The 25249-nt window shown below is 35.8% G+C and overlaps 2 protein-coding genes across 2 annotated transcripts; both read right to left on the reverse strand.

Moving 5' to 3' along the window:
* Positions 1–1220: 1220 nt before the first annotated feature.
* Positions 1221–22666, reverse strand: LOC127846400 (phospholipase A2 group XV-like). The gene is made up of 7 exons (XM_052377615.1): positions 22505–22666; positions 19569–19725; positions 16235–16353; positions 14197–14295; positions 11447–11674; positions 7728–7919; positions 1221–5435 (listed from the first exon to the last, which is right to left on the reverse strand). Exons 1-7 carry the CDS (start codon positions 22590–22592, stop codon positions 5107–5109), a joined length of 1212 nt encoding a protein of 403 aa, XP_052233575.1. The 5' UTR covers positions 22593–22666; the 3' UTR covers positions 1221–5106.
* Positions 22667–24119: 1453 nt separating this feature from the next.
* LOC127845985 (loricrin-like) lies at positions 24120–24983 on the reverse strand. The gene is made up of 2 exons (XM_052377164.1): positions 24539–24983; positions 24120–24160 (listed from the first exon to the last, which is right to left on the reverse strand). The coding sequence occupies exons 1-2, from the start codon at positions 24981–24983 to the stop codon at positions 24120–24122; spliced, it is 486 nt and encodes a 161-aa protein (XP_052233124.1).
* Between the last annotated feature and the right edge of the window lie 266 nt (positions 24984–25249).

Genomic DNA, 25249 nt, shown 5'->3' on the forward strand with positions numbered 1-25249 from the left:
TTTCAACCAACCCAAACTTTTTTTGAATTCGTCCAAGATATAATTTGAAAAAACTTCTGACCAAGATTCATGATGATCAGAAAATAATTGTGGCCTCTAGAGTGTTAGCGTGTGTGTGTCAGAGTTTATTTACAGGTCATTGCTGAGTCTTCACGACTACCTTATGTGCTGACCTAGGTTAGAGTGTTAAAAAGGTTTTACTATAGCTATATAAGAAAAAATGCCCCGCATCCTGGTGGCCATGTTTTTCAACCAACCAGAACCAGTTTCGAACTCGTCCAAGATTTCATTGTCACAAATCGTCTGACCAAATTTCATGAAGATTGGACAATAAATGTGACCTCTAGTGTGTTAACAAGGCAAATGTTGACCCAGCACGGTGCACGACAGACCAAAGGTGATCATAAAAGCTCACCGTTAGCACATTGTGCTCAGGTGAGCTAAACAGGTATGCATTGTGTGTGTGTGTGTGTGCTTTTGAGATAAACATTTTGTTTACAGAAAATTTGCATAATAAAAAATACATGGATAATGTCTCAAGGTTACAGATTGACATCAGACGCTGATGAATAACAGCAGGAAAGTCTGGACAAGCCTTCCCTATGCCAATATCATCCTCATCCGACATATTAATTTTTGGCTAAGCATTGCAAAAAACATACAAAGCAAAACACCATTTTTTATACCCTGCAAAAGGCAGAGGGATATAGTTTTGGAGGTGTCTGTTGATAATATAAAGAAGTGAACCTCCAACTGCTGGAGCGGTATTGAATTCTCATTATATACATTTAGTTGGTCCGTTATTTAAGGCAAGTGACCAATTGCCAAAAACAGTACAAAACAGCACAATACAAAACAAACATAAACACATACAAGAATAAAGCTGGGGTCACCGCCTTGGAACGGTCAATGCAAAGCATTGGGGGTTTAAACCGGTTTTAGAGCCCTAAACCTCACACTTGGCCCAGCAATATTCATGATACATTTAAGTGTAAATAAAATTTAACCTCAAAGCATTGCAACTCAAATTAAACAATAATAAAAGGGAATGTTGTTGGTAAGTCTGTCTGTCTGTCAGTCCGTCCGTCAGTACTTCTGTCTGTCTGCCACAAACTTGTAAGTTATGGCTTGGGATAAAAAATCAACGGATTTGCTTGTTTCCATTGAAAACTTGAAGGGATTTGAATGAGAATGGTTCATATCTTAACAACCAACTGATATTCTTGACTTAAGCTTTATTGAAATAAACATAATGATTTCACAAATCAGACATTAAATTCCATGAATGAGACAACAAATGAACATTTGAACTGCATTGTGGTCTTAACAAAAAAATCAAATGTTTACAACTCTTCAAAGATTTTTTTTATTTTCATATGTTTTAATTTTGCCAATAAGTAATTAAGATGTTAACCAAAACAGACAAGAATCCGCATCCAAATAAACAGGTCATAACAAACACAGATCAGATATAGCTCTACAAAATGCACCACGTGATAACGTATGCACCATGTATTTAACCTCCAATACAAAACAGGTACCAAATACCGGTAAACTTGAATGTACTGAACATTGTAGATAAACTTGACCCGTAAAATCGCAGTCTTCTACAAACCCTACCCCTAACCCTATACCCCTACAGTGTGATGGAGGTATTGCATACTGCCCCTAAATATAATTTTAAAAATTGTGTATGGAAGGTTTGTATAAATATATTTTACAAGAAAATAACACATCTTTTACAGAATTACATTAGATGGTAAATAGTGCTTAGTGCATTTCTTTCATACAAAATGTAAACCCCTTTGTATGATACATGTATAAAACAATATCATAATTTGCAGTTTGTTTTTGCACAGGTTTTTCAATGAAATTCTGAAGTTAAATATTTGATAAAAACTGGCATATGCTTTCATACTTTCTTTAAATCTGTTTTTTTAATGGTTGCAGTGTACATAATGATAATACTGAAATGCCTTTATACAAGGGTGCATCACCTTTTTATCATAATGTCTTATTTAAAATAAGAAGTTTTGACTTTTATTATACAATAAATAATATTTCCAATTGTGTCAGCCAATAGTCTGTGTGTTTCAAATCAATCTGTTCCAAAATTATTTTTTCATTTTGGGTCAAATTTGGTAAAATTCACCATAATTTGATTTTGCTTAAACATGATTAAATAAAGATATAAATTGCAGTGTTGTTCAAGCATTTTTCCATACGTAAACCTATCTCTCTCATTTTAAAATAAATAGTAAAATAAATCATAAACATAGTATCCAATGACAATAAAATGCAAGTGAACTCACATATGATGCAATGAGCATTCCATGGAAACAACAAGAACTATCATGAATGATGTGTGGTTAAATAAAAGGGAAGATACTGGAACAATTTATGCCAAGAAAAGCAATGTGGAAACACACAAAAATGCCACTAATAATATCCGATACACATAATTTCAAATATTAATGTGTTTCAAAACAAAATAAGAGGAAAGTTTTCAATGTAAAGTTTGGACAAATGAAGATTACATTTGTATATAATATATCAATATAATTAATTGTGGAAATAAATGCTTTCAAACTGAGCACAAGTAAAAACATTCAATGCAAATACCCAACGAACAAGATGTGTTTGTGAAACACAATGTCCCCCTATATGATGTTTGACCTTGAAGGATGACCTTGACCCCTATATGATGTTTGACCTTGAAGGATGACCTTGACCTTGACCCTTCACCACTCAAAATGTGCAGCTCCATGAGATACACATGCATTTCAAATATAAAATTGCTAGCTTCAATATTGCAGAAGTGACATTACATGAGCAATTTTGACCCATATATTTGACCTTGAAGGATGACCTTGACCTTGACCTTTCACCACTCAAAATGTGCAGCTCCATGAGATACACATGCATGCCAAATATCAAGTTGCTATCTTCAATATTGCAAAAGTTTTAATAAAATAAGCGATTTGGGCCACATATATTCGACCTCTGACCTTGAAGGATGACCTTGACCTTGACCTTTCACCACTCAAAATGTGCAGCTCCATGAGATACACATGCATGCCAAATATCAAGTTGCTATCTTCAATATTGCAAAAGTACTTATAAAATGAGCGATTTTGGCCACATATATTTGACATCTGACCTTGAAGGATGACCTTGACCTTTCACCACTCAAAATGTGCAGCTCCATGAGATACACATGCATGCCAAATATCAAGTTGCTATCTTGAATATTGAAATACTGCAAAAGTGTACATTAAATGACCGATTTTGACCCATATATTTGACCTTTGACCTTGAAGGATGACCTTGACCTTGACCTTTCACCACTCAAAATGTGAAGCTCCATGAGATACATATGCATGCCAAATATCAAGTTGCTATCTTCAATATTGCAAAAGTTATTGCGAATGTTAAAGTTGGCGCAAACCAACCAACCAACCAACCAACCAACAGACCAACAGACCAACCAACAGACAGGGCAAAAACAATATGTCCCCCACTACTATAGTGGGGGACATAAAAAGTTGGTACTGCTTATACATTAATAAAGTATTTACAGCTCCCTTGTGCAAGAGCAATTAGTCCATTTTATCTCTAAATATGGCAGCAAATAACCCAAGATAAAATCAATTTAATTTAACATTATGTAGATCATGCAATGTCAAACTAGGATACACTGTATTCAGTTATACAATGTATACATTTATAGAAATTAAGAACCAGTCATACAATACCAGTCCCTCAATTTCTGAAAATTAACTTGTTTAAAAATAAATTACTACTGAAAACTAAAATGCATGATAAAAATAGAAAAACGTGTTCTACCATGTTTTGAACAAATAATGAATAACTGCTGGCAGTTGCACAATTAAAATTAGATATTTAAAATAAATCATATTAGTTTAAAGATAAAATGATTAATTCTAATTCATGTAGCTAAGACACATTATCGTGACACTGACCAAAATATTATCACTTAACTACCATGAGAATGTAAGTTCCCATACTAAAAAGGTCATGTTCAATTGCCTAATGGAACTAAGTGTTTCATAAAAACACAATTATGTCACGACACACAAAAAACATTTGCAAGAAACTACAAGTGTGTCTGTAGGACATGAATTTCCAATTATTTATTGAACGGACAGATGCACAACTTACCTATACACAGTGGTAACACGAATTTCCCCTTCATCTTTTTATTGATTGTTGGCGCATAAAAAACACTCTTAAGTGACAAGTCAATGGCCTAAGCTATTACATTTTCCAACAGGGTCAATAATCACCAACCCATTCTTAGACTAAAATAATATAATAAAGAATATTCTCAAAATTTTAATGCACTAAAACTACTCGAAAGTCAAATCTAGCATGGCAATAAACACTTACCGGTATACTTTTATAATTGTTTAAAACATGTTTATCATACGAGCGCCATTATATGCTTTGTTTATCATACCACCGCATTGAAATATGCCTGATATAACGTTGCCTGATGTATTTTTTTATCTCATGGTCAACAGGAAGTTCTTATATCAGTCATGTGTGGAGGATGGTCATATTACTCGGAATCAACTATAAAGTAATCATTTTTAGGTAAATCGAATCAGATTCAACAAAACAAAAAATTTGATACCAAGATGTAATATATTTTTAACAGAAAATGCAACACAAACAGCAAAAAACATTTTTTACAAACATTAAGGGCGCGTGCTCATGACGTCATTATTAACACGTCAAACATCAAAAGTCATATTCTTTCCCGCTAAAACTGCAGTTTTGTAGTGAATTTTTCATTTTTTCTCAAAAATCGGGGACGTACTGGTATGATAAACAGAGAAACAGGTTACTGCCTGATTTTTTTGTAATATATCAGGCTCAGCACGAATAAAATAATGGCTCTGCAAGCTGTTATATTATTCTACAAAAATTTACAAAAATATCAGGCAGTAACCTGTTGTTCTCAATATTTATGCCAACTAAAAGTTATTTTTATTGAGTCTTAAGACTGTTCTTAAATCTTAAGTTTAAGAATGGGTTGGTGAGCACAGTCCCAGGAAACAACATGTTGAAGAAATGCCAAACTCAGCTACCAATGAGCACATCCTTAATGTACGCTATCACATCTTTCAGATTCAGCATCTGCAAATGCTCCCCCTGGTTGAAGGTTTTGTGATATACTGGCTGGCTCTGTTGGTCCTGGAACCGTAAGCAACCCAGCAGACTCCGGATGTTTACGGTCCCGTCGCCGTCGTCCAAAATTGTTCTCGTGGGTTCGGAATCGTGCCAGGACTTGTTGTCATAGACAAACTGTCCAGGAGTGGAGACATTCACGCCGTGTAAACAGTGCATTTCCACCTGCGGGGCAGTCAGAGGGTTGATCAGGTTGTGTGTGTCCTCCCACATCATGTAACCTAGTGGTATGTAACCAGTAAAAGATCAATAGCTGCCTGAGAACTATCAGTATTAGTTTAAACCTATTTATTTTAGCTCCATTGCAACAAAAGCCTAAAGCTTATTTGAAACACTCTTGAGACCATTTCCTGGACTAGAACCAGTACTTGGTGTCTGTTGTAGAGATAACAAGATGTGTTTGTGAAACACAATGTCCCCCTATATGACGTTTGACTTTGAAGGATGACCTTGACCTTGACCCTTCACCACTCAAAATGTGCAGCTCCATGAGATACACATGCATTTCAAATATAAAATTGCTAGCTTCAATATTGCAGAAGTGACATTACATGAGCAATTTTGACCCATATATTTGACCTTGAAGGATGACCTTGACCTTGACCTTTCACAACTCAAAATGTGCAGCTCCATGAGATACACATGCATGCCAAATATCAAGTTGCTATCTTCAATATTGCAAAAGTATTCATAAAATAAGCAATTTTGGCCACATATATATTTGACCTCTGACCTTGAAGGATGACCTTGACCTTGACCTTTCACCACTCAAAATGTGCAGCTCCATGAGATACACATGCATGCCAAATATCAAGTTGCTATCTTCAATATTGCAAAAGAACTCATAAAATGAGCGATTTTGGCCACATATATATGACCTCTGACCTTGAAGGATGACCTTGACCTTGACCTTTCACCACTCAAAATGTGCAGCTCCATGAGATACACACGCATGCCAAATATCAAGTTGCTATCTTCAATATTGAAATACTGCAAAAGTGTACATTAAATGAGCGATTTTGACCCATATTTTTTACCTTTGACCTTGAAGGATGACCTTGACCTTTCACCACTCAAAATAAGCAGCTCCATGAGATGCATATGCATGCCAAATATCAAGTTGCTATCTTCAATATTGCAAAAGTTATTGCAAATGTTAAAGTTGGCGCAAACAGACCAACCAACAGACCAACCAACCAACAGACAGGGCAAAAACAATATGTCCCCCACTACTATAGTTGGGGACATAAAAATAATGCTCCTACAGTGGGAATCAAACCCATAAATATCAGAATTAATATCCAATATTCATTCAACATGTGTAATGTCTGCAATTGTGTATTTCACTATTCTTATACAGTGTTTTCATATCTAATCTTTGTTATGCCCTGAATTCTTTTTCATTACAGAAAAAGACTCTTCAAAATTATTGCATTTTCTTTACAGTCCACCTAGGTTTAACAATATAGGGTCATGATTGCTAATATTTTAGTCCCTTGTGCTTTTTTGCTCGTGGTACGCATCTTATAAGTAACACTCAGTTCAATAACATTGTTATTGTATACAAATGTATATTTATAATAAATAAATTATATATATATATATATATATATATATATATATTAACAAGAATGAAGATATTCTGCCCTTGGTATGTTTTGTAACGATCGGATTGCTTCTTTTTAATAGACCTGGACAAAGCAAGTTTGATGCTACATGATTATTTAATAATAAAAAGGATGATAATTACTGAATTAACTTCCCTAAAAAAGCAAAAGATATGTTTATAGTTGAATTGTATCTTTGGGTTTGATTGATTCATGTCCCACAATCATACAAAAGTTAAACTAGAATAACAAAATGTAATACGCTTATTTATTGAAACTTCATTTGTAAGTGTTGACTATCACTATATATACACCATCTCTAAGTTAATGTACATCTTTCTTCATTTGGAACTATTTGTTAAAAGCATAAGTACAACACTGCAATAGTACCCAGTAAACCTTCTGACAATTATTTTTTCTTCCATCTACGATAGTTTTTTGTCACCATATCTTACAAGTTAACCCTTTACCACTTAGATACGTATTTTTACGCATTTGTATTCCCTAAGAAAGTTAAATTTAATAAAATAACTTTCTTACTAGATTCAGATTTTAAAAGCTTCTTTTCCAACCCTTAGATACTGATTTGCAGCAAACAGCAGTTAACCTGAACAGACTGCGAGTTACTTGCAGGCTGTTCTGGTTTTATGCTGTTTGCACATATAGCAATTTTCACTTTGCTTCTGAGTGAAAAGGGTTAAAAACCACCTAAGGGGATGAAAACGCTCAACCCCCCTTGCATGCAGAGATAAACTTAACTCTGCATTTGTATATAGATCAAGAAAATTTTATAACTATTTGTATAATTATTTTGACATTGAAAGGTAGGAAATCAGCTGAAAAAAGGAAAAATCACATCCCTGAGTCTTAAAATGTGATAACAAAAAGACCCAATGAAAAGCCTACCAGTCTCATAGTCAATATCCTTGAAGAGCTGCTTGTAGTCTCGGACCGTGTAGTTGCGGGCAGGGGAGACAACCAGCACCTCATCAGGCTTCCAGAACTCGTCAGAAGGCATGAGCCAGGCCGTACTAGGCATGCTACGCTGCTCACGTCGCACGTTGATTGACTTCACAATTGGGACATTCAGGTTGTCACCTGAAAAAAATATGAAAAACACAAGTGAATTCAGAAGTTCAAATGTACATTTTAGTTGTTTGATTATAGGGTTGAATGAAAGGTCCTCGCCCAAATTAACCATTTTCCCCATAAAAAGCCAAGTGGCTTTTGCAACCAGCATAAAACCAGAACAGCCTGCGAGTTACTCGCATTCTGCTCAGGTTTTATGCTGTTTGCTGCTCATCAGTATCTAAGGTTTGGTTATGAAGCCTTTAAAACTTGAATATAGTAAGAAAGGTCTTTAATTAAATTCAACTTTCTAAGTGACTAGAAATCCGATAAAATATGTATCTAAGTGGTAAAGAGATACATGTAACCAACCCATTCTTAGGCATAAGAATAAAGAAATGTCTTAATAGAATCAAGTAGGTACAAGGTTTGAAAATATGTCGTCTACCACAGTAGATTATGTCATTAACTCTTTCAGTGCGGGAACCGAATTTTGAAGGCCTTTGCAAACAGTTTGGATCCAGATGAGACGCCACAGAACGTGGCGTCTCATCAGGATCCAAACTGTTTGCTATTCTGATAGTATTCTTTGAAAAAAATCGAAGAAAATCCTAATTGTAGAAATTCAGCAGACGACATTTTAGCAGACGACAAATTTCCCAGCATGCAAAGGGTTAACAGAATGGTCTACATGAAGCATGCGGTATATAAAGGCGGTTAATGGCAAGTTTTGTCTAAAACATTAAAGCAGTTCTTGAACACTTCAATTTATAGAATATTCCTTATTCCTAGACTTGAGTCTAAGAACTGGTTGGTGAATACTCAGACTCTGAATGTTACAGTAAGGATGAAATATTCTGCATGGTTTCCCATGAAAAAACCTAACCCTCAGAGAAAAGCCAAAACAAAAAGTAAGTCCTGCCTAAAGCCAAACAAACAATCCAGTGTTAAATAAATACAATAAAAAAATGCATTAATTTAGTAAATTTCTGAGTACTGTACCTTGAAGAATTTTACTTTCTCAAAGCCAAATGATAAATATTAAAACAAGAAAACAAAAGCAAAGTTTGTTTATTAAAGGATTTACAATGAAGACAACTCATCTGAGATAGTGGACTGGATCAAACTGGACCAACTTCAAATTAGGATAACTTTTACTTGACTTAAATGGTAAATGTCTATAATATGGGGCTAGAATATATGAATATAGAACAAAAAAATGCTCGTGCAGTTTGACTTTTGCTTTCTTAATTTTTTAAATGAAAGTGAAAATGGCTATATGCAACCATATAATGTATTCATGAGAAGAAAACAGCATAAAACCTAAACAGACTGAAAGTAACTCGCAGGCTGTTCTGGTATTTTGCTGTTTGTTGCTCATGGCTACCTTTTGGTTGAAAATAAAGCCTTAAAACAAGATGTGTTTGTGAAACACTATGTCCCCCTCCATAGATTTGACCCTTGACCTTGAAGAATGACCTTGACCTTTCACCACTCAAAATGTGCAGCTCCATGAGATACACATGCATGCCAAATATCAAGTTGCTATCTTCAATATTGCAAAAGTTATGGCCAATGTTAACAAAGGTCTCACATTTAATTTCATTTTCTAAGGAACTTCAAACGGGTCAATTTTGTATTGAAGCGGTAAAATGTTCAGGAAACACACCTGAGATCATTAACCAGGTTTTCCGAAGGAAAAAACTGGTTATTAGATTGGGGAATGCGGGCGGGCTGGCTGGCTGGCTGGCTGGCGGGCAGGCGGAACAAGCTTGTCCGGCCATAACTATGTCGTTCATTGTCAGATTTTAAAATCATTAGGCACATTTGTTCACCATCATTGGACGGTGTGTCGCGCGAAATAATTACGTCGATATCTCCAAGGTCAAGGTCACACTTTGAGTTCAAAGGTCAAAAATGGCCATAAATGAGCTTGTCCTGGCCATAACTATGTCATTCATTGTGAGATTTTAAAATCATTTGGCACATTTGTTCACCATCATGGGACGGTGTGTCACACGAAAGAATCACGTCAATATCTCAAATGTCAAGGTCGCCACGACTAAAAATATTTTTTTTTTAAAACAAACTTACAAAGGGGGTTAATTTTGTTTGTTCATTTCAAAAGTTCAGTTTGAGTTTTCTCCCTTTATCAGATTTTTTTTTCACAATGAAAACCTGGTTTTGTGACAATTTTGTCCCTTGTTAGAATTATTTTTGAAATAGAATTATCATATCAAGTAACAACTAATACTGAGACTTTAATCCATTTATGCCTAGCGTCTAGAAAAAAGGCAGGGCTCAACATTAACAGTTGTCCTTTTGCCACTGACAAGTGAAAGTTGGGTCCGGGGAAGTTATTAACCAGGTTTTCCGAAGGAAAAAACTGATTAGATTGGCGAATGCGGGCGGGCTGGCTTGCTGGCTGGCGGGCGGGCAGGCGCAACAAGCTTGTCCGGGCCATAACTATGTCGTTCATTGTCAGATTTTAAAATCATTTGGCACATTTGTTCACCATCAATGGACGGTGTGTCGCGCGAAATAATTACGTCGATATCTCCAAGGTCAAGGTCACACTTTGAGTTCAAAGGTCAAAAATGGCCATAAATGAGCTTGTCCTGGCCATAACTATGACATTCATTGTGAGATTTTAAAATCATTTGGCACTTTTGTTCACCATCATGGGACGGTGTGTCGCACGAAAGAATCACGTCAATATCTCCAATGTCAAGGTCGCCACGACTAAAAATAGATTTTTTTTTAAAACAAACTTACAAAGGGGGTTAATTTTGTTTGTTCATTTCAAAAGTTCAGTTTGAGTTTTCTCCCTTTATCAGATTTTTTTTCCACAATGAAAACCTGGTTTTGTGACAATTTTGTCCCTTGTTTTATAATCTAGTTGTCTGCCCAGGCAAGCGCAAACAAGAACAAAGAGCAGTTAATTTAGACTTTCATTACACTTTAATTGCTTTAATCATTTTGTTAAATGTGCAAAAATAAAAAGGTTTTGAGGTGTATCATTTTGATCTTTATAAAAAAATATGAGGTTAAAAGTTAATGTGATATTTCATGTTTGGGCAAGCGGCTTGACGTTCAGGGCAAGTGCCAGGCAGGGCAAGTTGGTTTTTAGGTTAATGTTGAGTCCTGAAAGGCTTTGGCAAACAGTGTAGACCCAGATGTAACGCCGCAAGATGCAGCGTCTCATCAGGGTCTTCGCTGTTTGCTTAAAGGAATTTCTGTAAGAAATATAGAAATAAATATACTAAACATACCTAAATTTGGAAATAAATTGATCCAATTTAGAAGGATGGGAGAGTCCTCTAAGCATAAAAGGGTTAACTCTTTCAGTGCTGGAACCGAATTTTGAAGGCCTTTGCAAACAGTTTGAATCCAGATGAGACGCCACAGAACATGGCGTCTCATCAGGATCCAATTTGTTTGCTATTCTTATAGTATTCTTTTAAAAAAATTGAAGCAAATGCTAATTTCTGAAATTCAGCAGACATCATTTTAGCAGACGACAAATTTCCCAGCATGCAAAGGGTTTAGAATCCCACCTGAGATCATTAGCCTGATTGGCTTGGCTGCACCGCCCCAGACCCCGGCCAGGGAGATAAAGCCCATAATAAACTTGTCCTTCCACGCCTGAGTCATGCGATTAAGTAAATACAAGGTGACAGGGCTGCCCATGCTGTGGGTAATGATGTAAACCCGCTGGTTGTTGTTGCTGTAGTAAGCCCTCTCTATCAACTGCTGAAGGTCTGTTAGATATAACTTCAGCTCATCTGGAGGGCAAAAAAGTAAAGAAAATATGTTAAAAATATATTAGAAAAGCAAAGAAATGCAGATTAATTAATCAATGTAAGGTTAGTTACTGCAAGTAAATCCATTATTTGGAAGCAAATTCATCTATCAATGGAAGGTAAATTATTGCAGAGTAATCAATCAATGGAATGCAAATTATTGCAGATTTAAACATCTTTTGATGGCAAATGGGTGAATATTGATCAATGGAAGACAATTTATTGCCCACTAATCAATTAATGGGCTGCACATTAGCACATTCATCACTGAATGGACAGTTAACTATTGCAGATTAATCAATCAACTGAAGGCAGACAGCACTAGGGGCTGATCTTTATTACAATCTTCATTAATGCCAATTTAGAACTTGAAATTAAAATTGTTAAAGGTTTTTCAACAGTTGCCTCTGAAACACAATACTCTGGATAATTACCTTGACAGGGTTGGAAATTATAATCCCAAAAGCTACAGTAACTGTAATTACTAGAGCAGTAACGATGCGGTTCGATGCATCGAAAAACCGGTTCATCGCCGCCGATTCGATTTTGATACCAAATATGGCAAAGTTCAATTTGATTCACTGCAATTCCGATTAATATGCATTTTAAACCTTACTTTCAAAATCCATCGTCTAAACAGTCTTGTCATTTGTAATACCTCTTGCGATTTGTCAATAGCCAATATGGCATCAAATGAATAACATGCTGAGCATTACATCAGCCGGTAAAATGCTTCTTCAATCACGCTGAAAGACGCACCATCAACATTAAAATCAAAAGTATGGGATCATTTCGGGCTTCGTAAACGTTCTGATGAAAAGGCAACTTGCAAAACGTGTTATATTGACATAAGATACCCTTATGGTTTGATTACTAAACTGTGTTCATTCTGTTAAGAAGTCAATAGAAAGTTGTTTATATACTTACATGTTTTTGTTGTGTTTTTTTTCTGTTAAACACAGGTGATACATCATGCATTTTATGTTATTTAAAAATAACTCAACAGGAAGTTTTGTTCAATAAATTTGTTACTTATCGAACAATGTTGCGTTTTTCAAATTTTATTTAAAAAATCAAACACTTTTAATGTTCAACATAATAAGTTAATAACAATTAGCAAACATATTAAGTCATTATTAATTAATAAATGTAATTCACAAACCAAACATGAAATAGTTTGCAAAATAAACAGCAAATAGTTTAATTTGAATCAAATCGAAAATAATCGAATCGGACCATTTAGTATTGAAATCGAATCAAATGATGGGTGAATCGTTACAGCTCTAGTAATTACATGTTTTCGGACACCCTCTTTTTAAGGAAAAAATATTAATTTTCGTTATTTTGAATTTTCTGACAGATGGGTTTCCGTCCATTATTAATGTCTCTTAATTTTCTGACATTATAAATTACCGCGTTATTCTTCAGACTTCGGCATTGTTTTCGCTTATCTCATTTCACTTCGGTCACGGATTTTTAAAAACGGATTTAGGTGATAAAACCTGGCAGATGCATGCCATGTATATTAGTAGAAAATAATGGATTCACCCAACAGCTTTTGAAAACATGTCATCCTATTAAGGAAGCCTAATGTTTTCTGTTTTTACTTATGTGTTCTCTATTATTTCAGGCAAGAGTTGGCAAAGCTGTGAAGTTGTATTTTTTAAAGCATAAAGAGACGAGTTGATCACAAGAAAATTATTGTACATGATTTATTGCTTTTATTTCAATCTTAATCAAAGGAAATTCATGTCCTAACCTTTGTTATTCAGGTTTGTTAGGTAAGCGTTCTTAGCCATTCAATAAATGCAAAACAAGATTGAATTACAAAAAGGATTTTTAGAGCAGTCTGAATGGGCAACAGGGGTTGGGGGGGGGGGGGGGGGGTTGGAGGGAGAAAAAAGGAGCATTGCACAGCCTCTTGCTTTTATACTAAAGAATTGTCCTTAGAAAACTAATGCTCAACTGCTCATTGTCGGCTCAGATACTTCTTAAAACAAGAGCTGTCTCCATAGGATGACATATGCCCCCGAAAAACGCTTTGATAGAAGTTAAGAGCATTTTTCGAAACCTAAACGCAGATTTCGAAACCCCTAAACGCGGACCCTAAGTTCAAGGTCAAGGTCAAAGGGGTAAAATTTGTGAGGGTATGGAAAGGCCTTGTCCTTATACACATGCATACCAAATATGAAGGCTACATCTGAAGCAACATAGAAGTTATGAGCATTTTCGAAACCTAAACGCAAATTGTGACGGACAGACAGACAGACGGTCAGACAGACAGACGGACAGTGCGATCACTATATGCCCTCCTTCCGGGGCATACAAATTATCCAGGAACTCTTCAATGTACCTGGGGTACAGAAAATATACTTAAAAGTAGCCTGGAGTATGGCTGGGTGCCTGTAAGTGTATACCCAGGGTACATGGTGGTATACTTTGGAGTACCCGCAACAACTTAATGGAGTGATTGAGCCAACAATTTCAAAATAGGCAAAACTAACTAGGTGCCTTTCTGAAGTCGTACGGAGCGCCAAACACGGAAACGTTCCTCTTGTACCCCCAGCCCACCATGGCCTCAACAAGGCTGTGAAAGTAGGTTGCTGAAATTGAAAAAAAGGTACAAGTTTAACTCTTTCAGTGCTGGAACCGAATTTTGAAGGTCTTTGCAAACAGTTTGGATCCAGATGAGACGCCACAGAATGTGGCATCTCATCAGGATCCAAACTGTTTGCTATTCTGATAGTATTCTTTGAAAAAAATCTAAGAAAATGCTATTTTAAAAATTCAGTAGACAACATTTTAGCAGACGACAAATTTCCCAGCATGCAAAGGGTTAAGGTATGAAGCAACTGGGCAAGAATCCAGGAAATTAAGTGGTGCTTGATCAAAAAGAAAATTCTACTACATGGAGGGATATTGAGAATGAGAGCGGTAACAAGATTTTTCTCAGTTTTGACCATGAGTTTTTAGTTTGTATACATAAATGACAAAGATTGAAACTTGGCCAAGAAATTGTCAAAATGATAAAATTCAATCAGAATAATTTTTATGACATTATCAATATTTTGACCAAATTTCATCAGAACTTGATAGTTTTGGGATGCATATGACCAAAACTTCAAATTTTCCAAGACACCGTCAAGATAAAAATTATGACCAAGTTATTATCACCAAGTTTTGTCATAAGTTGAGTGATAAACGTTTTTTTATACGCTTTGACCTGTCGATCTAGTTTTAGAACGTACATTTCTCAGATAATGACTCAACCATCGTCGGATACCCACGTTCAACCCATTCCACTACTCTCCATTTATTCTTTTTGTAATCTGCGATTGCATTGGTCTACTGAAAGGTTACATTTAAGGTCAAAACTGCGTGTATTGCTTATATTGTCCCACGGCTAATGCTGGAGAGTAACGGAATGAATTAGTCGTGGGTATCGGACAATGTGACTCAACATACCTATTATCAAAATAAAGATTATGATCAAGTTCCATCAAGATTGGATGGACAATGAGGCCTCTGCAGAGCAAACAACTAAAAGTTAACAATGAACAATCACTACACATGCCACCAGGCATAGATTGACTACAATAGCTCAATTTAAGCTTAAATTAAATGCACAGTAATATGTATTAGTTATTGTATCATAAAATTACAATATACTTAAGGACAAAAAAGAGCAAAATATTCAGCATTCCTATGTATCATTCACATTTTCCAGTGCAAGAAAATAATAAGGAAAATATTCAGTATTTCAGGATAATGAACTCTTATCATTCATTTTTTTAGCACATGTTAACATATCTTGTTCAAACAATGATACATAGCAGTAGAAGTTGGCTCAGTAACAGGATGACAGATCATTATCAAGTTGATTGTTCTTCAAACAAATAGATGGTATTCTCATTAACTTCCTGACATCACATTTATTTCCTGTACAAATTCATTAAAATCATTATTTAGAAAAAATGACCATCATATCCACGACAAAATGGTCTCATGACTCATCATCATGATCTTACAAGAAAACAATAACAACAATGTTTTATACCTGTATGTATTATATTACGAAATATATATCAGCAGCATCAAAGAAACACACATCCAACCAAGTACCATGCAATCTTCACTATTACTCCTACCCTCCTTCTCATCATCATCCCCATGCTCATCATCATCATCATACTATCAACAACAACATCACTAGGAACAATTATAACAAGAGATGTGTTTGTCAGAAATACACTGCCCCCTAATGCGCAGCTTTTTTTAACCTTTGACATTGAAGGATGACCTTGACCTTTCATCACTCAAAATGTGCAGCTCTATGAGATACACATGCATGCCAAATATCAAGTTGCTATGTTCAATATTTCAAAAGTTATTGCAAAACTTTACTGTAAGGTTAAAGTTTTGGGACAGAATGACAAAATGATGGAATGACAGACAGACAGGCAAAAAACAATATGCCCCCGATCATTCGATCCGGGGGCATAAAAACATAACAGTTTAACACTTGTCTAAAGGGAGACTTACTGAGTGAAATCTCTGAGTGATCCAGGTACTCCACAGTTTCAGTGTCCCCAAATCCAGGGATCTGAATATCAACCCCTGGGGAGTTGCTGGTCGTCCGAGTCACGTTGTCATACTCGAGTCTGGAATGGGGTGAATATTACATGAGCCACTTTCTGGGAAAACTGGGCTTAACCAATGCATAAAGTGTCGTCCAGATTAGCCTGTGCAGTCTGCACAGGCTAATCAGGGACAAAACTTTCCGCTTGTATGGCATTTTTTTGGTTGAAGGAAATCCTTTCTTAGCAAAAATCCAGTTAAGTTGGAAAGTGTTGTCCCAGATATTCGGACTTAACAGGCTAATCTGGGACACATTTTAAGGCTCATGCATTAAGCCCAGTTTTTCCAGAACTAGACTTGATTGTTACTATTTAGAGAATTTCATGCGTTCTTACGATTAGCTCTTCAGCAAATCTTGCCCCACTAAGGGAGGAATGAGAAACATTAATTAATATCTCTTTAAATGGATGATTACTATTTTATCTGTTCATGACACTACAAAACTCAACTTTTCAACAAAATCATTTTTGATGTCTTTTCAACTTGAAATTTAGGATTTTTTTAATGATGCATTTTTATTTGACAATTATTTATCTTTATAATACGTGAGGAAAACACTGATTTAGAAATAAATGCATATAACTTGTGTGTGAAGTCGTGTAGCAAAAATGGAATGCTGCGATTAGTGAATACATCATGGCAAATAATTCATGAACTAATGCTATGAAGTGGCAATTATAGCTAAACAATAATAACAAGAGTTGAATGTCAATTACCATCCTGTTAAGCTCTTACACAAGTACAGTATAATTAACAATCATGAATGCGTTTACAAGGATGTCCTTTTTCCAGAATATTTGTGACCAATACAAGAAATAAGCCAAGAACAGGACAAAAACTAATTACAATATGTAGCATGACATCATTTTAAGTGTTTGGTAAAATACTAAAAACTTCAAGTTTAAACTTTCATTTTGTAGTTCTTATAAGTTATAACTGCTATGTATTGTTACACTGTTGCTTTAACTGACTGATTGAAGCAGCTTCAATTAGTAAGTTCTAAAAAATAATTGCCTCCTGAAACAAAAAATGAAATTTGAGGCATTCCGAAAAATATATATAAGTAACGATAAAGCAACAATGTAACAATTATTTATCCTGTCAAGCCAGTTCAATTTCACACTAACAAACCACTTCATTACAAACTTTTAAGATGATCATTTTTGTAAATTTAATCCAATTAAAAAGTCAATTCAAATCAATAAGGAAGCACGTTCTCTTTAATATTATGGTTAAGTAATGTACGTTACTAAACACACATCATTTAGATAAAATCTTGTCATTTCAGACATGAACACACATCATTTAGATAAAATCTTGGCATTTCAGACATGAACACAAATTTCAGACATGAACACAAAATTTCAGACATGAACACAAAATACATGAACACAAAATAACAAATAATTGAGCGTTGCTCTGAAAAACAACAGGGTGCAATGCATGTGCTTAATTATAATATGTCAGCCCTGGGCATGTATTCATCAATCCATTTTTAGACATAAAAATTAAGAAAAGACTTAAAGCCAGGAAAAATGCATTCAGTGTTTGAATATATACAGGCTTCCACTGGTGATTATGTCATTAACAAAATGTTCTACATCAGTGTTCTCTGGAAGCACAGGCAGCCGGAGATTTCACCGGTTACATTCAATCTAGATGCCGGCTACTTTCCCCACAATATCAATTGAAATGGTGCAAATACACCAATGTTATTGCTTAGTCGCTGGCTACTTTAAAAATATATATGGCTTCTGAAATTTTTCTGGAGAACACTGTCTACATGAAGAATGATATTGATAGAGATGTTTAATGCCAAGTTTGACTCAACATTCAAGCAATTCTTCAATTATACATGTATATCAATTATTTTATGAAGATTCTTAATTCTTAGACTTAAGTCTAAGAATTGTTTGGTGAATACAGACCCAAATCTAGCCTGTGCTGTCAGGACTACCTAATCAGGGATGACACTTATATGGTATTTTTGATTTAAAGGAACTTCTTCTTACTAAGTGAGAATCCATCTAGGAAGACAGTGTGTTCTCTGATTACACTGTGCTCAGGGAATAATCTACATGCGCGTCCCGCGTCTATGACTCACAAATATCGAAATAGACGCATAGTTTTGAAATATGTGCGTCCTCTCGGACGCATTGCTGAGACGAATCCGTTAACACATACGCGAATCATGATAAGTACAAACCATCTTGGGTATGAGTCAAAAGTACATCGATGAACGCTGAGTTTAACCGAATGAGGCTTGAAGACTGCAACAAGTCTTTTGATTGGCTCTAGTCGAGCCGCTGCTGTATAATACGAACCAATTAGAATCGACCTTTTAAATAGACCTTTTAAATAGAGTGTGTTATGATACCTTTTAAATAGAGTGTGTTATGATAATTTCTAGAGTCCCCGGATGAAAACCTGCTTTAACTTTTTGTAACTTGGTCATAAATAATACAGAAAAAATGCCTCCGAAATAAGGTGTTAAAACAAAGAACTCTTAACTTTAATTACGGTTGGTCAATGGCTCACAATTCGGACGTTAACAATAATATTATCAAGCTCGCAATTCGGATCTTAACAATAATATTATCATCAATTTGAATCAAGGTGAAATGTTGTAACAGGTTACATTCATGTAATAGATAATGTTATAGCCTATGTGAAGGCAAACAAGATAGTGATAACCCTGAAGTTGTTATTTTGGTTTCAACATGTCTTTGAGATAATGATTATTAAAAGTTTAATGCAATATATAGTTATTTAATGCAATATATAGTTATTGAGCTAGTGTGATTTAGACTCATTTTCTTCACTACTTGGTATCTTTCAAAATTTGGGACCCATTCTTTTTCAAGGTGGACTCATTAATTTTGGCCTGGGACTAATAGGTCTAAAATCTGCGAGTTCAGGGACCCATAGATAGTAAATTCTAGATTATTTCCTGTGTGCTGACTTGAAAGGCTAATCTGGGACGACACTTTATGCGCATTCATTAAGCCCCCTTTTCCAAAAGGGCGACTATAAGTATAATAAAGTGAGAACCCATTTAAGAGGAAAGTGTCATCCCTGATTTCTCTGTGCTGACTTCAAAGGCTAATCTGGGACAACGTTTTATGCACATGCATTAAGGCCTTTTATCCCAGAGCGTGACTATAGGTATACTTTGTATAAGAACAAGTGCGCACAACAATATACCCGTACGCACACACTTTTAAACGAAAGAAATTACCTCATGTTATCAACGAAGCAGTCTATGAGGAATGGCACGAGCTGCTCCAAGTTCAGCCATAGATCGTAGTAGTAGTCCGTCTTCTTGATACAGTAGGACGCCACTGTGGTCGGCTTGTTCAGCTTGGCCTTGAACTGGCTGCCACCATCTCCCGGAACTAAGGGCATGAGATACAGAAACATGCTTAACCCTTTGCATGCTGGGAAATTTGTCGTCTGCTAAAATGTTCTCTGCTGAATTTCTAAAATTAGCATTTTCTTTGAGTATACTATCAGAATAGCAAAAGTTTGGATCTGTGGCGTCTCATCTGGATCTAAACAGTTTGCAAAGGCCTTCAAAATTCGGTTCAAGCACTGAAAGAGTTAACTCTATACCACTCATATGCAAAGTGGAAGTGGCTTACTGCAAACAGCATAAAACCAGAACAGCCTGCGAGTTACTTGCAGGCTGTTCAGGTTTTATGCTGTTTGCTGGGATCATCAGTATCTAAGGGTTGGCAATAAAGCCTTAAAAATTTGCATGTTGTAAGAAGTCTCATTTAAATTTAACTTTATAGGGTACTACAAAAAACAGACTAAAGGGAAACTCTGTAGCGAGTAATATTATTAGGGTGAAGTCAAAACTCTGTCCCAGCCCTCCCAAAGACTGCTGCCAGTCTGGGCTTTTCAATACAGTAAAGAGGTTAAAATGAGCGTCCAAGGAGAGCCAATGCTGTCGATGAATACTATTTATTTCATCATTCACACATTCTTTGTCTTGGAACAATGGAAGATATATAATTTGAAATGGAATTACAGTCTTTCCTTTTGAAACAGTTACTTTAAAACATGAAAATATATAATTTGTGGAAAAATGTTTGACACTTCTCTTGTAATACAAACCACTGATTTAACCAGATAAATGAACTTCAGAGAGCAGGATTTGTAATGCTGATAAGACATGTTCACACCACTTTTAGTTTCCCTTTTGGATTGTTTGTGCTTGATTAAATCTGACAAGGATACACATGGTTAAAATATAAATGTATTTTTCCTTTTAAAAAGGTTCTCTATGTACGTGTAGAATAAGTTGAGTGTTTTTTTTCCACTTTTGGAGTAATTATTATAGATAATCATTATAACATGGTTTAATTAAAATTCCTCTTTGTTATTAACATATCATTAAATGCTTTGCTTTTAACGCAAAATTTGATACCGCTTGATAAAACTTGCTGAAATTATTCTGTAATATATGATTAAATAACAAAATGTGCAAATAAATTTTCAAGCCATACATGCATATACAAATGATTATCTTGACACACACATGCTGATTTTTAATCTGTGAATAACAACTAAATGACCTAAGAGAGGCATGGTCAACAAATATTGCATGGGTTATAACTGCATAATGATCTATTAATATAAATGCTACAAACTGTGAACAAACATTATTATTACATACCAATAAAAATGTATGCCACATTTGTTTATGAGATTAATATTCTTTCCATGTATCAAACCTGTCACAGTAACTTAAAAACACGCAAAACAGGTCCAAATTTGTCCTTGAGACTATTTATAAAACTGCCTTTACTTAATTGTTACTTTTGAGAATAAGATCATATGAAGAATGATAGGGCAGTATTTCAGCACCAAATAGTCCCCTAAAATTCATGGAATGATTTAAAGGGCATGTTTAGCTACACCTAAAAACGAGTTTAAATTCACATGACTGTAAACTGGCTTGTGATTATCATCTCACAAATAGATTTTATTTGAATGATTGCAGCCATATTTAAAGCAGAGAAATGCTTAATTATTAATGAATACTCCAAAATGTAACATGTTTTTTAATTGGCTGCAATTTCTGAATTACTTAATTGAACATACAGTATCCGAAGATTTTTGCTGCATCGTCAAAGCAAATGACACACTATGTCATCAATTTATGAGTAAATTCTGCAAATGGAGAGGGAACCAGGTATTTTTAATATTCAAATTCAAAGACCTAATATCTGCATGTGATTTGTGTTACAATACAGTGACGAAACATAACTTTAATAAACAAACACAAAAACAAATATAAATATATATACATTATTAACTTGCTCTCAATGGAATAAATAAAACGTATAAAAAGTACATTATTTGATTTGGAAAAATTAACTTTCATGATTTGTTACATATATGTAAATGTATGAATATTGTTATTAAAAAGCATATTATTATAATAATAGTAAAATATTGTTAACAAATCTAATATTTTTTGGGGGGGCTGAAAATGATCTGTCCTGGTTGGCAAAAGCTGCATGATTTATAATATAGGACCTACTGGCCGGCATTCGGGCAATAGTTACAATTTTAGAAAAGACTGGATTCAAATAAAGAAAAGTCATTAGACAAAGGCAATAACCAACTATGTTTTACAGTGATATTGTTCTAATATGAGAGAGAAATTCACACGGAAGTTACTTTATGCTTATTTTATATTACTATAGATCTCAGAAATAATAATGGGTACATGTCATACCCAGTTAATTTTACATCAATTGACAGTGACCTATCGTACAATTGATAGAGGTCTGTAATAAACTACCTAAAAACGATTTAAAAGATGTAAAAATATGTGTGACATCCTGTGATATTGTAAACATGAAATAACTTTCCTTCCTCTCCCACCTATCAAAAATTCAAATAAACTCGAATCAAGCTGAATCACTTTTTAAATCGAGATGATAATGACAATGTAAAAGGTTTACATCGTTTACTTTTTAAATTTGCTCCAACAGTGAAAACCCTGTAGTTCTGCACAAGCAGTCACATGCTATCAATACATATTACGAATATGGAATTAAAGAAATATTCCATAAGGCATAAACAACTGTCACCAAGTTGGCAATTGCGTAGTTGATTACAAATTTAGTAATACTGCTTAAAATGAATAATTTTTCTCACCTAACACAACTGGACTCAATTTTGGGTCACAGTGAACATTCCCCAAAAATCCAAAAACAATTAAAAACGCAAATTTAATAACCGTCATCTCGTACGACTTCGAAACTGAATGACAACAAAACCGACAACGGGAACCATTTGGCTACAGAACACTAAAAGTGCTGTCGCAAGGTTACACTACACACCATGTAGGTAAAATGTCACCTCATAATGTTGAAACATGTTTGGGAGTATTTGCAATTCTAGTCTTTAAGTTCATTCCGCGCAAGAGGCTGTATTATGTGGGAACAAGGAGTGTGTCGCGTTGTATGGCTTTAACATTGTACATCTAGCTCGGGACTTCAGTGCGATAGACCTTGCCGAAAGTGGGCGCGCCATCGCCTGAAGTAAGCTTATTACTGGGTGTCACATACAAAGTAAAGCATTCGGGATTAGGAATCTGACCGGTGTGTGTGTGTATTTGAAGTGTAATGACGTTACTTCCACTCATGAGGCTGCATAATGTGTTAAATTTGTTGTGGGCCTGTGAAGTATGGTAAGCACCAACCAAGTTCAAAAGAAACTTGGTCTCCAGTGCGAGAAGCTCGTGTACCAACTACCCGGTAATGTACGTGCTACCCGGACAGCACAATTCAGTTTTCGGTATTCTTTAACCCATGTATGCCTAGTGGACTCTCACAACCTTCTAAATTGGATCAATATATTTCCAAAATTAGGGATGTCTAGTATATTTATTTCTATATTTAGAATTTTTCTTACAGAAATTCCTTTAAGCAAACAGCGTAGACCCTGATGTGCGGCGTCTTTTCTGGGTCTACGCTGTTTTCCAAGGCCTTTTCCTAGACGCTAGGCATAAATGGGTTAATTCACTTCATTTTAAAGGACAATTCAATGGACAGTTTACTTCTGACATAAGCTTCCTTCACGAGTCTTTCATACGGGAAAAAAGAGATTCAGTGGTAAGAAAGTCTGTTAGGTTAATTCTAAAAGTTGCGTCAACAAACGAATACACTGTCGTAAAACTTCACCTCGTTTGATGAAAAGAATTGTTCTTCTAGTTTCAATATTTTTGACAATGTCAATGGCCTGTTCTCGTTTTATACCATATGTACCATTATCTCATACAACTTATTTAATCAAGGCGATCAGATGTTTGCATTATACACACCAAAAACATTTAAAACTAATAAAACTCATATTCAATAGCGGGACATCCCTCGAGTGTGTCGCTTATATATAATTAATCACTAACGAAGCGAAGAAATTTAACATAAAACAATGCAGCACGGGTCTAATGTTCATTGCAATGCTTACTTCGAAAGACCCATGTCCATTTTAAACAATAAATTATTGTTTTGTGGAACACCATCCACACAAAACCATGTTTTTATCCAAGAATGACCGGTACCGCAACGGAGGAAGTTCGATTACCAGGTATATTTTATTGTTAAGTACTGTATCTGCGATTTGGGGAATCTGACAGATGCCACGTGGTTTTATATACATGTATGTGTTTATCACACATCAAGCGGTCGCCGCGTGGTTTGTGATGACTGAGAGGGAGCAAACAGTTTGAGCAACGACCGCCGAACTACATTTGAACAACGCCTAGAGTTCAATCAGGTTCACGAGCTACCAACGGGAGTCGCGCAGCTTCTGTACAGGAAGTGTGCGATGACCCAACTAATTTCTGTACAAAGATTGACGTCTTTCTACACGTCTAATACCACCATCAGCATCACAATCATCACCTACGTCACCAAATCACCCTCATCACCATTAATATAATCACCACCACCACCATTCCCTCCACCATCATAATCACCGACACCGTCACTAACCTACCACCATCACCACCAATATCACCATCATCAACATCATCACCACCAACATTACGTCCACCATCATCACCAGCTCCACAGCCACCATCATTACCACTATCACCACCACCGCTACCATCAAAACGACCACAATCATCACCACCACCATTACTACCATCTACGACACCAATACCATCACCACCACCAAAACTACCTCCATCACCACCACCATCACTACAACAACCACCATAGCTATCACCATCATCACCATCAAAACAAACACTACCACCACTACCATCAAAACGACCACACTCATCACCACGATCACCACCACCATCAGCACCACCATCACTACAATCACCATCATCACCAGCTCCACAGCCACCATCATTACCACTATCACCACCACCGCTACCATCAAAACGACCACAATCATCACCACCACCATTACTACCATCTACGACACCAATACCATCACCACCACCAAAACTACCTCCATTACCACCACCATCACTACAACAGCCACCATAGCTATCACCATCATCACCACTAAAACACACTACCACCACTACCATCAAAACGACCACACTCATCACCACGATCACCACCACCATCAGCATCACCATCACTACAATCATCACCAACATTACCACTACCATTACCGCCACCATCACCGCCACCCTCTCTACAACAATAACCATCATCAACATCACTATAACCAACACCACCACGATCAGCATCACAGTCATCACAAACGTTACCAAATCATCACCTTCACAGTCACCACCACCGTCACCAATTAAACGCCATCACGACCACCACCATCACCACCATAATCGTAACCACCACCATCATCACCACCACAATCATAATCACCATCATCACCACCACCATCACAAGGACCATCTTCACCAATACTACCAAC

This window comes from Dreissena polymorpha, chromosome 9 (assembly GCF_020536995.1).
Source record: "Dreissena polymorpha isolate Duluth1 chromosome 9, UMN_Dpol_1.0, whole genome shotgun sequence".
NCBI classification, from domain to species: Eukaryota; Metazoa; Mollusca; class Bivalvia; order Myida; family Dreissenidae; genus Dreissena; species Dreissena polymorpha.

Bases quoted from the DNA above. Each gene is read 5' to 3' on its own strand.
- LOC127846400 (XM_052377615.1), bottom strand. From the start codon at position 22,592: ATGACGGTTATTAAATTTGCGTTTTTAATTGTTTTTGGATTTTTGGGG. The intron at 16,354-19,568 runs GTAATTTCTTTC...ACCCCATTCCAG, and splicing joins TGCTTCGTTGATAACATGAG to ACTCGAGTATGACAACGTGA. The intron at 11,675-14,196 runs GTTAGTTTTGCC...TTTGCCCTCCAG, and splicing joins CGACTTCAGAAAGGCACCTA to ATGAGCTGAAGTTATATCTA.
- LOC127845985 (XM_052377164.1), bottom strand. From the start codon at position 24,983: ATGGTAGTGGTAATGTTGGTGATGATTGTAGTGATGGTGATGCTGATG. The intron at 24,161-24,538 runs GTAGTTTTGGTG...CTTCCTGTACAG, and splicing joins TGATGGTGGTGGTGATGGAG to AAGCTGCGCGACTCCCGTTG.